Source organism: Montipora foliosa, chromosome 4, assembly GCF_036669935.1.
Source record: "Montipora foliosa isolate CH-2021 chromosome 4, ASM3666993v2, whole genome shotgun sequence".
NCBI classification, from domain to species: Eukaryota; Metazoa; Cnidaria; class Anthozoa; order Scleractinia; family Acroporidae; genus Montipora; species Montipora foliosa.
The window spans coordinates 15,857,046-15,868,999 of NC_090872.1; the positions used below are offsets into that span (position 1 = coordinate 15,857,046).

Consider the following 11,954-nt stretch of genomic DNA (forward strand, 5'->3'; position numbering starts at 1 on the left):
ATTTTCCCGCGCTTTGTGTCGGCTACGTGTAATTACTTCGAGTTTTGATTGGTTTACCGGATTGCCTCCGTCCCTTCTGATTGGCTAAAGTAATTACTTTGGTTTTGGCTCTACGACAATCGATTGAAACTTGCTCTAAGAACCAATAAAATTGCTCAAATTGTCCAGATAAGTGCGAGGATCACTTCACTCTTTCGTCAATAATCCGCACTTCAAATACGTACATTTATTTCATTCAATACATTTCCTATTCTACACGACTGCATCTCAACATGGGCGGCGATTCTGCCGTCTGGTAGCAAGATGGTCTTAAGAAATTACGATCAGGTAATTGCTTTGAGATTTGCTTTAACACATTGTGTACAGTCAACACATTGTGTACAGTCTTGTAGAAGACTGGAGTGAGCTTTTAAAACACTCTGCATGTGCTTTCCGCTCTTGCATGACATCAAAAGAACACGTGATGTTTTTTTTTTCGGAGCGAGTTGAGTTTTAGGCTCGAGTGAGTACTATCTAACATAGAGTTTATAATACAGTCCTGTAGTGTGATATAACGAACGATTGCAATAAGAATGTCATTCGTGCACACTGCAAATACAATAGTTTGTTACCCTTTCCATGCCATTCCACGCCTGTCTGTTTTTAGCGTGCAGCAGATTGTTCACCACTCCACACATGTTCTGTTAAAAGACAAACGAAAAGGCAACAACTTATTCTTTCCAAGCTAACCGAAGTGACGAAGGGTATTTGACGCAAAATCAAATCTCTTATATTTAATTTTTCATACAGCGGCAATCTAGTTTACAGATAGACTACTCTGCCAGAGCAGGACGGAAAGCTAGGTAATTTAAAGCTGTTTTGAAGAAACTAGGGCCATGACATTTCGTTTTGGGCAGCGGAGTATTTACAGATATACTACGGGTGGGTTGTAGTCTTACTTAACGAATGAGACCTCTTACCTCTAAAAAGCAAGCCAGATCCTCTTTAGCAACGTTTGGGTGCATCATGCGGCTTGCTTCTTGAGTTAGAGTATTCATAATATTTATGGATGCGTGTATGTCTCCCGCATAAATTTTGTCGACTTTAGGGTCCAAAACATTCCGCAGATCTTTGCCAATATCAAGCAAGTCAAAAAAGCTGAAATTCTCTTTAAGCAATTGTTCAAGCTGAGAAAAAAAGCATAATGAGCTCTGTAAGTAGACTAAAAAACTCAATTCTATCATCCATTTTTAATGGAACAGGAAAATCATTGTCAGTGCTGCCGGACACTACGGCTAGCTTGCCTGCTGGGGCCTACTATGCTTGGACTTGCTCTGGGCGCTGACTTTAGTGTCTTAGGGTTAAGGTTAGGCACGCATTCACTTACAGACGCCAGGCTCCTAACCGTAAGTTTTATGATTGACTCATCCTAGCTGTATACGCCAAGGAACCCTACAGTATTGGTCAGGTTTCTTTGTATTAGTGGCCTTCGTTCCTCACATCTCTATGTTACAAATATAGTAATAATTTCCCTTTAGTATCACTCAACTAGCGGACTAATGCAAATCCTGCATTTTAATTGGCTATGCTACTAGAGCACTATTAGTAATAGTTCTCGAGTAGCGAAGAGCGTGACGCTTTCTTTCGTTTTATTCCCAAATAAATATTTCTTCAACTTGCATTTGCTAACTTTATTATTGTTTTTTCTGTCCGACTAGTTGGGTGATACTAAAACAGTTAGACCCTTCGCCCTCAAGGGCCACGGGTCAAAAGCCTTTTGACCCGTAGCCCGCAAGGGCTACGGGTCTAATTCTTAAATATCAAGCTCCTTTGAATATGTGAATATGTGAAACGAACTGAGCACGAATTGTTTTTTAATGCTATGCCCTCCTCCTGCTAAGGAAATGCATCGACTTCTGTCATTGTATTACGTAGTTGTTTTTGTAACATGTGGTTGTACGTGTTTATCTTATCTGTGGGAACAAGAACAAAGGGATAAACGATATAACCAACGGCGTTTTTTTGTCTTAAAAATCGCAGGTCAAAAAAGAGAATCAATGTGAGACTACAAAAATTCACCGTGCATATTATACTTTACAGCAGCTACTTACCCTTTGCTGAAGTTGATGCATGGCCTTGGTGAGGCAGCGTGTAAGATCTGGAACTCCCCACACCCCTCGGGTAAGTCCATCGTAACATTCCCTCTGTGCTTCCCTTCCTAATTTTGACGTATGAATTAACTTTATCAGTATCAGTACATCGATCGAAATTTTGCACCATTAATATATTTTGGCCATTGTGCTGATTGCATATAGAAATCGAAACGTTACCCTAAATCAGACAGAAACAATCTAAACTAAATCAAATATCCTTTCTCAGAAGAAGTATTGAGACCTGGAATGTGGTTGAGCTTTACCTGGCAAGAAATCTTGAGGACATGCTTTGATGTCAATCCTGCTAGCTACAGTGTGACTCCAAAGAATGTCTTGACGCCATTCAGCTCCACAATAAGCGTTGTCACTTTCAGGAGCTGTTATCAGAAAAGAAATTTAAATTTAATGAGATTCAACTGCATAAAGACCGGCCGCGTCGACGATATCAAGCATACCTCGGCACTTTTTCCTGTCGCTGTGAAGAAGAAAGCCTCGGTTACATAAGCAGTGGTAGCTGCCAGCAGGACTATTAACGCAGATATGTTGACAACCACCATTGCTGACTGAGCATTCATCTACGTCTGAAGATTAATGAATTAAAGAGCAAAGGAAGTGAGAAGGATGGGACAAGCAACTCAAAGTTCAAAGATTGTTGGTTTTCAGCAGCAAACAAGATTGACATTGACAAAAAGATGTGCACTTTTTTACTGCTCAAGTTACATGCTGTTCATAGTGTTGGAAAGAGCTAAATTAAACGCGATCGGCTCAAAGATTTCCTCAAGCAAAGAAGCGATATGTCTTTCAAACGTTGGCAGTGTTACACAGCCGGATGAACTCTTGTTTACAGATGAACTATAGACCTTATTCCAAAATGGCCGTCATTTAAATATTCTTTTGTTTTTATTCAAATAAGCCCTTGATGCCTCGTTCTTGAGCTGAAAATTCAAAAGAATATTTTGCCTTGAACGAGGCATCAAGGTCTAATTTGAATGAAAACAAAAGAATATCTAAATGGCGGCCATTTTGGAATAACGTGTATGATAATCAACGAATAACGTATCCCTCCTTTGATCGTGTACATTCCGTAAAGTGACGTATGGAATTCCCATGTCCTCCTCCCACCTGACCTTATAGGTCAATTAGTGGAGCGACGGTGATGTAATCCGTAGGTATTCTCTATTTTCGAATTCCCCATAATACACTTTGTTTGCCCCCCAAATTTTGCATAAACCATTGTTTTCAAATGCTCTTGGGAATATGCAGTGTCCCCAAGAGCATTTGAAAACAATAGTTTATGCAAAATTTGGGGGGCAAACAAAGTGTATTATGGGGAATTCGAAAATAGAAAATTGGTTTCAATTCCCACTCTGGTCAGAGATTTTGGCTGTCCTTGTGTGGGCCTGTTTCCATTACTAGGGCTGACACTAAGATGGATTACATGGGTGTAAGTTACACTCTGACAATAAATTCTTCAAAATCCAATTCATTTAACCCAGAGCCATGATAAACTTGAAAAGAAAAGAAAACTAGCTCCTTTTTTGTTGAGAATTAAAAATTGTCAAGCTAATCTTTTTTAAAATACGTTATTTCACACTCACCAAGGCATTCCAGTCCATCACCGATGTAACCCCTTGCGCAGGTACATTCAAAGGAAGTTACATTTCTTGCACAAAACGCGTGCTCAGAACATTTCGATGGACAGTCATCTCTCTCTGTTGGAGAGAAAATTAGTCATAGCCTTCGGTTACGATTCTAGAGGATTTTCGACTTATTTACTTCCTAATTTGATATATAGTCGCACATACCAACTACTGGAGTGACATCAAAACCATCCATCTCAACAGCTAAGTTTTCAAGTCGTCCCCTTTTGACAATCAGGTCAAGAGACCTGATTGGGTGGAAAGCGTCTGCGGTAAACACTATCCAGAATTCAGCCAGAACAACCCCTTCGCTGCCATAGAAAGTAAAGAAAAGTTGTTTATTTAACAGTACCAGGCTGTGCAACGCAAAACAAGCGTCGTAAAACCAAAGACCGAAGTAATTATTGGCTGGTCGATAACAACAGATGACAATCCAAAGTATTTGAGAGAAAGTATACAAGCGAGTATAGAATGAGTTATTAATTTGTCAGATTTGTGAAACAGTGCTACCATTGAAAAATCAGTTTTGAAAAATTTGTAGGATGGTGCACTTCAAGAGTTACACGAAAATATAACTTAATTAGTTTTGCTATGACAAAAGAAATAGGGCCGTTCTCTAATTCGTAGCAGCGTTATGCCTAAAAACTTGATTTTTAACACAAACAGGATTAATTCTCTCGAAATATCATATCAACTGCTGCTTACCTGTTATGCAGGTTGGTGACGTACGATCGAACAAATGTGGTATCCTCTCGGTAGACATTTTGAACCTAACAAAGGAAAATAACTCTCCTTATTATGAAATTTCTGTGATGGCTAAACCCTTTCCTCATTTTGAAGATGCCCTATGAATTGTTAAATTATACGAGCGGATTAAAGCGAAGATACAAACATTGTAACAAATTGTATGTAATATCCAGAATGTTGATGTTAATTAAAGCGGCAGAAATAAAAACGACCCAATAAGACGACAGAAAAGCATCAGTCCTCAGCTTCTGTCGGAATTCATAGCCCACAGGTCACATTTTTGGGGATCGTTGCAAGAAATTAAATGCAAGAAAACGGCTCGGATCGGAGAAGTATGGTAAGTTGAATTATTTACTATTTAATGCAGGAAAAAGAAAAGTAAAACGTCATTAATTATGTCAATATTTTATTCTTAGAACGGTTTTCAATTGAGTGTCGAAAGTAATTAGCGAATTGCTTTGGTTTTGCATTACTTCACTCAGTGATTGGTTCCGAAAGTTCTCGCGCCACGTTTTCAACCAATCAGAATCGGAAACCAAAACCAATCGTGGCTAACCCGTGCATATTTTCCCGCCCTTTGTGTCGGCTACGTGTAATTACTTCGAGTTTTGATTGGTTTACTGGATTGTCTCTGTCTTTTTTGATTGGCCAAAGTAATTACTTTGGTTTTGGTTTTACGACACTCGATTGAAACTTGCCCTAGCGCAATAAATCATGATAACAAATGTTAGAACATATATTATACCCCATTCTGGATTTCCACAGCGAGATCTTGAAACTGCGAGGTATTAGACATTCGAAATTCCTCATGCCATGTGTTTGATGGAAGTTTGAGATTAATCATAAAAATCTGGCTGAGAGCTGAAATAAGTAACAAACCGCCGTAGTCAGTCAGGTGACAGTGTTGGTAGCACTCGTGTTATAATAATGGTGTTTGTTGCAATAAGTGGCCGGAGAAAGACTGGCACGCCACGGGGTTGAGAAACACAAGTTAAAGGCGTTGAAATAACAGGCATTACCGTATTTTCCTAGAACATCTGAATTATGCTATGCAGCAAAAAGGGCCCTTCCCTTTCGTATGACGCTCGCTTTGGACAGATTAGGCTTGGTAAGCTCAATCAATGACAACCTCGACGAGAGAGTGATCGCCACATGAATTCCGCAAATGATAATAACGACGAAATATCTGAACACGACATTCCTTTACCCATACATTTCTTTGCCAAGCTACTTACCACAACAAATGAACAAACTCGTAGAAGGTGGACATTTAAAAGGCCTAAAGCCAGTTTATGTTTACAACAAAACAAGAATTTCCACTTTAAGGGAACGAACGACTTTGATGTCATCACAATGTAAAGTGACTACCAACCCCAGTAGAAATGGTGGCCAATAAAGCAACTTTCAGTATATCACGCTGGTAAAAGTAAAAGAAGAAGAAACAACTTACTGATGCAATATGTTCCATTTCCTTTGTAGCCTAATGCGCATGTACAGAGAAAGAAAGGCTGTTTATTGGTGCAGACACCGTGCCTCGAATGACAGTTATGTTTTCCCTCTTGACACTCGTCAATGTCTGAAGAAGAGATCGTATACCCCCAAGTCAACTATCTTAATGATTTCCAAAGCTACTAACGTTTGCTGAAACAGCAGCCTATCCCCAGGGCTTCGGGCTGACCTCAAAATGACAGATTCAACAGCCAAAGAAGCAACGCTACTGAACACGAATTGGCAAATTAATTACAGGTGCGTTAGGGTTGAGGGGAGTGGAGTTGACGCACGGGTAATGGGCAGGCGCTTGCCTCTTGCTACTACATACTGTCACCTCTATCAGATTCCTCGAATTTGCGAAAGAAATTGTTCTTAAAATGCCCCTAACCCCAAAAATCTTTTTTCACTAAAATGAATCTTTGCACCGGTTCGAAACGCACTGCGGCCATTTCTTCATTTTTCTAACAAATCCTGCCATTTTATAGGCTTCGAAAGTTGCGAAAATCCAAGCATCTTTCGTTCACGACCGAGTCAGAAGGGGAGTGGGTCTATTCCTGATTTGACGTCACAAACTGATTTACATTGCATTAACTCTTTGTAAAAATGCATGCAAAGTCGATTGTGACGTCAAATCAGGAATACACCACTCCCCTTCTGACTCGGTCGTGAACAAAAGATACTTGGATTTTCGCAACTTTCAAGCCTATAAAATGGCAGGATTTGTTAGAAAAAGGAAAAATTGGCCGCAATACGTCTCGAACAGGTGCAAAGATTCATTTTAGCGAAAAAAGTATTTTGGGGTTAGGGGCACTTTAAGTTTTTTTAGCTACGTTCCCCGGTCGAGTGTACCGGGAGCTGGGGAGCAGGGCTGGCGCAGTGGTGAGAGCACTCGCCTTCCGTCAATGTGGCCCAGGATCGATTCCCGCATTCCACGCCGTGTGTGGGCTGAGTTTGTTGGATCTATACTCTGCTCCGAGAGGTTTTTCCCCGGGTACTCCGCTTTTCCCCTCTCCTCAAAAACCAACATTTGCAGGCGTACCTCAGTTGGCTAATGCGAGGGTTTCGGAGCAAGGGGTTCCCGGCTCGATCCTCGGTGACTTCAACGTCTGTTTCCACTTTCCTCTGATCCGTGTAGCTATAGCTTTAAATATCCGTTAAAGGGAGTACTGACAGAGGGAGGGGGGCTAAAAGGCGCACCGTCATCTTCCATTGATACCAGTTGCGTAACTGAAGGAACTACCGACGTTAAATAAATTGACTTTGACTTCTAAAACTTCTGATTTGTGATTTAAGTTGACTAAGTTCGTCTTTTGTTCCCAATTGTTCATTTAGTTTTAGAACTCTTGCTACTTTTATTCATCCAGTTAAAAAGTCTTTTCGAAATTCTAAACAGCTGCTCCGTTTTCTTTCATTTCCAACCAGAACAACAGAAAAAGAAACAAAACAAAATTGTATTAATTTTTTTCACACTGAAGATAGGAGTGTCGAAGCAAATTACTTGCATAATTCTTACCCCAACAGCTCGTTCCATTATAACGAAACCCCGGCAGACAATAACAGGTGAAGCTCCCGTATGTGTTGTTACATAGAGCGGTTCCATTACAGTCATCTGAGCCCACAAGGCACTCGTCTACATCTTCAAATAAAAAAAAAATCAAAATAATTGAAGGGAAATCAAGTGCGGATTTTGGATTAAATTGGATGAAATTAAAGTAGAACATTGACACTTACACCTAAACTTTGCCCGGTCCGTTTTATGACAATTGCAAAAACTGTTTCACTCATGATATTCTGATGATACTTCAACTGCAAGTTCAGTCAAAATATTACTGCTATTCCACATTTCTTAAAACATTGGCCCGGTAATTTATACGACGTCCAACAAACCATGGTTTTCAACAATCAATTTCCCCATAGAGTAGAAAAAAGAGTATCAAAGTACAAAGGCAGGTTAATTATTTCTACTTGTTCGCGTACCCAAGGGATGACTTGTTTTTTTTCCCGCGGATCGCGAAGTGAGGCATCAAGAAATTCGAGTACAATTAACTAACCGAATATAACCATCTATGAAACAGAACCATAGCAATCTGAACGAAAATGATCTGATTATATGTTGCTCTAAGGACGGTATGGACAATCGCTATTAAAATGCAAATGTTAGTTACCTCCGCAGTGTGTTCCATTTCCAAAAAACCCATTAGAGCAGTTGCAGTAGAATGTGCCGTTCGCATTTGAACACTCAGCTTCTTTGTGACAGTTATGTGTACCAATTAGGCATTCATTTATATCTGAAATTAATTAGTGTAAACAACGGACGGATAATTTTAGTCGCTAAAAATTAGCAAAAAAAGAATAAGAGCACTTTCAGTACGTACAACGTCACTCTCAACATACACCTACCAACACAATGAAAACCATCTCCTGAAAAGCCTGGGGAACAAGCACAGGAAAACGATCCTTTATTGTTGAAACACGTCGCACCCCAGCTACAATTGTGGGTGTCTGATTCACATTCGTCGACATCTGAAGGAAAGCCGAAAGGAAGAAAGTTAAACAAAGCTTTTGAAGTGGAACATCGGGACAGTCAAACCGTTTTTCAGAAAAACTGAGAAGCAAGGTGACGATATCAACAGCGAGGATGATCAGATTTAAACTGCACTTAGATAGCTAAATGGGTCCTCCTGTTAAAGTGCCAATCACCTCAACACAGTTTTCCACTTTATTTTTTCTCCGAAATCGTCCAAATACATTGTGTTCTTTTTAGAACTTTTGAACTGAAAATTCACTCTTTTTTTTGCTTTGAAAGACGGAAAAAGTGGCCGTACTTTGATCCATAACCGAGAAATGAGGGGGAATGGGTTTAAAACCGGGTTGACGTCACAGAATGCTTTGCATCGTGATAGTTCTTTGAAAACGTACGATGCAAATTAATTGTGACGTCAACCCAGTATCGAACCCATTCTCCTTCATTACATGGTCATGGCCTCTTTTCCAGTCTCTCAAAGCAAATAAAAAAGTGATTTTTCAATCCAAAGGTTTTAAACATGTATTTGGTACGATTTTGGAGAATAAATAAAGTGAAAAACTGCGTAGAGGTGATAGGCACTTTAACATCAAAGGCTAACAGGCCCTCTTTCTTATGCCCGAAGCGACAGATCTCTCTCAGATGTAATGATATATGAAATGAATCATATTTTAGAACCCACAAATGACCAGCTCCCAATGTCAGTGGCTTCATAGCTCAGTTGGTTAGATCGTTGCACCGGTATCGCGAGGTTCAATTGTTAAAATTGCGTTCATACTGCGAGGATCATAGCTTCACTAGATCTCTCGCCCTGCACTAATCATACATAGTCCACCTTTGCATTGACCACAGCTGTTGAAAAAAAAGTCGCCTTTGCGTAGGTAGGCCTTAGCGTTAGGGAAAACATTCGCAGATCTTTAAACCTACACGAAAGGTGCACACAGAGTGTGCAGTGTAAAATCGCGCCGATTCGCATAATCTTGATGAATTCGAAACTATACAAATAAAGGAAGAAGGAATTTGCACGCACGCATTGTACAGGGTAACTTTTAACTCACGTTCTTTTAAAAGCAATTCAAGCGATACAGGTTGGGATGGGAAATGAAGAGTTAGGCTTTGGCGTCCATCTCTTCACTCCTGGGAGACTCGAGTTATATGGACAACCATTGGAAAGAAACAGCATGGCTTGCGCGGTTCAATACACTTTATGGAATACTCAAACCAACAAGATTGTTGCAGTTTACCAATATTCATTTTAGTGAACTGAAATGTGTTCTCGTATTTACCACCCACATTCATTCCATTTCTTGTGCTTACCCTCGCATACTTCTCCATCCCCAAAGTAGCCAAGTAAACAAGTGCAGTTAAAAGATCCGTCCGTATTAGTGCAGAACGCATCCGCATGGCAGTTGTCGAGGTCAACTTTACATTCATCGATATCTACAAACAACCACAACACACGACAAAGTACATGTATACACCATAACATCACACAAATCATTAAGAGGTTTGGTTTTGTCTGCGTTTTTACTCTGATACTCTTGTAAACTCGGTAGGTTTCCAAGTGTTGAACACTCGCCTCCCACCAATATGGCCCGGGTTTTATTTCCAGCCACTCGGTGTCACATGAAGGCTAAGTTGTTGGTTCTCTGCTCTTCTGCGAAAGGTTTTCCCAAAGATAGTACGGTTTTCCCCTCTCCTCAAAAACGAACATTTCATTGCTATGTATAGTGTCCCCAATTGGTCCCCCTGCGCTAAAGAACTTGACACTGAAGAAATTGCAAGTCATGGAACCTTAACAAATCCACCATCTCCTTCATTATAATTGCCAGAACATGCTCAGAATTCTTAAAAACTTGGGGGAATGACCTGGCCTTGTTCTAGAAGGAGCCATCTCTCACTTCTCTAACTGACTGTAAACTGCATCAAAGCGTCGCGCACCAAAGCCTCTTTAGAAACTATTCCTACTATTGTAATATTAATTCCGAAAAGCCTCGAGGGAGTAACCAATATAAATACGTGGAAGTATGTAAATGTGGAAAAGTACGCGTATGGTTTACTTGTAGTTAAAGCTTCTACACCAATTTGCACTGTTTGACTCTGACGAATCAACGAATAGTAACAGCCGTTTGAAATGCGGTATGCAGAAAAATGTTGATGCTTACCAAAGCATTTCTGCCCAGTTCCCTGATATCCTCGGTTGCAGCTACACGTGAATGATCCTTTTGTGTTTGTGCACGTAGCGTGTTGGTGGCAATCGTGGACGCCCAAGTCACACTCTTCAATGTCTATAATTTGTTGGTTAAACCATTTTGTGTGAAGGAGTAATCGTGTCAGGTATTCACTAAAAATCAGTTTGACCAATGCAATAAACGTTGGATTTGGTCTTTCACCTCTTACCTGTGCAGTTAACTCCATCTCCAGTGTAACCGACATGACATGTGCAGTAAAATGATCCGTTTGTATTCGTACAAAAACCGTCTGCATGACAGTCATGAACATCATCCATACATTCGTTGATATCTGATAGAATACAAGCACAGACAAAGATGGTATTCATAGGAGCAAATTACAGCATATATTGTACTTGATAAAGTACTGGTATCCTTTCCTTCAGAAACTTGATTCGTAAACTCGTAGCCACTTCTTACAGTACAAGATATTGCACAAGGGCTATCATCAGACCCTTATCTACTTTTCTTTAGGGTTGTTAGCACATAGTGTTATAATGTACATGTTAAGCGTTACACTAATTTTTGATTCCGTATTACGATCAGGTTGGTTGCAGCTTCCATGTGCCCTTACTTTAGTTGTGTTGATCTGCCAGCTTGCGTTGTACGTTTTATTGACCAGTCTTCATAATACATAACACATTGCATGAAATTAAAACAATGAAAAGTACAAATCCTTCATCCCTCTAGTGCCCTGCTCCTTATTTGTACCTCAACCCCCTTCATCCCCCTCCGAAAAAAAGAAAACCAATACTTCACACAAGGAAACATGGAGTACACAACGGTGAGAAGGCAAAGTGACCTTTGCGGAAGTAAAAGCTAACGAGAATTACCTTCACAAAGAACGCCATCTCCGGAGTAACCAGTATTGCAATTGCACTTGAAAGACCCTTTAGTGTTAATACAATGGGCATTGATATCGCAATTATCCGTTTTCCTTTCACATTCGTCAATATCTGATAGAGAACAAGGATTGATGCAGCATAACCTTTTTGGTGCAGTTCTAGTTCTGCAAGTTCTACGGGCTGTTCGTGAAATTTAAGGGGCTGACAGAAGATAAAACAGTATGAAACTCTTTACAAAACTGTCATGGTTCCTGTTATAAGATAAAGTAAAGCTTAATAAGTGCACTGTAATCCAACGCTTACAAGGCGAATTCCCTCCCAGGCATTGTTTTCGATTTCTATGG

At 40.1% G+C, this 11,954-nt stretch overlaps 1 protein-coding gene across 1 annotated transcript in view; it reads right to left on the minus strand.

Annotated features, from left to right (window-relative positions):
- Positions 1–11,954, minus strand: part of LOC138000037 (transmembrane cell adhesion receptor mua-3-like) — a 97,391-nt gene that overhangs the window by 14,961 nt on the left and 70,476 nt on the right. Inside the window, exons 80-96 of the mRNA XM_068846167.1 lie at positions 11,599–11,721; positions 10,935–11,057; positions 10,700–10,822; positions 9,852–9,974; positions 8,411–8,533; positions 8,176–8,298; positions 7,524–7,646; positions 5,970–6,095; positions 5,265–5,380; positions 4,478–4,542; positions 3,938–4,083; positions 3,731–3,844; positions 2,588–2,713; positions 2,396–2,509; positions 2,091–2,197; positions 960–1,166; positions 612–680 (exon numbers count right to left, since the gene is read on the minus strand). Of these exons, the coding sequence (XP_068702268.1) occupies positions 612–680; positions 960–1,166; positions 2,091–2,197; positions 2,396–2,509; positions 2,588–2,713; positions 3,731–3,844; positions 3,938–4,083; positions 4,478–4,542; positions 5,265–5,380; positions 5,970–6,095; positions 7,524–7,646; positions 8,176–8,298; positions 8,411–8,533; positions 9,852–9,974; positions 10,700–10,822; positions 10,935–11,057; positions 11,599–11,721 (2,051 nt within the window). The remainder of the gene's footprint in view (positions 1–611; positions 681–959; positions 1,167–2,090; positions 2,198–2,395; positions 2,510–2,587; positions 2,714–3,730; positions 3,845–3,937; positions 4,084–4,477; positions 4,543–5,264; positions 5,381–5,969; positions 6,096–7,523; positions 7,647–8,175; positions 8,299–8,410; positions 8,534–9,851; positions 9,975–10,699; positions 10,823–10,934; positions 11,058–11,598; positions 11,722–11,954) is intronic.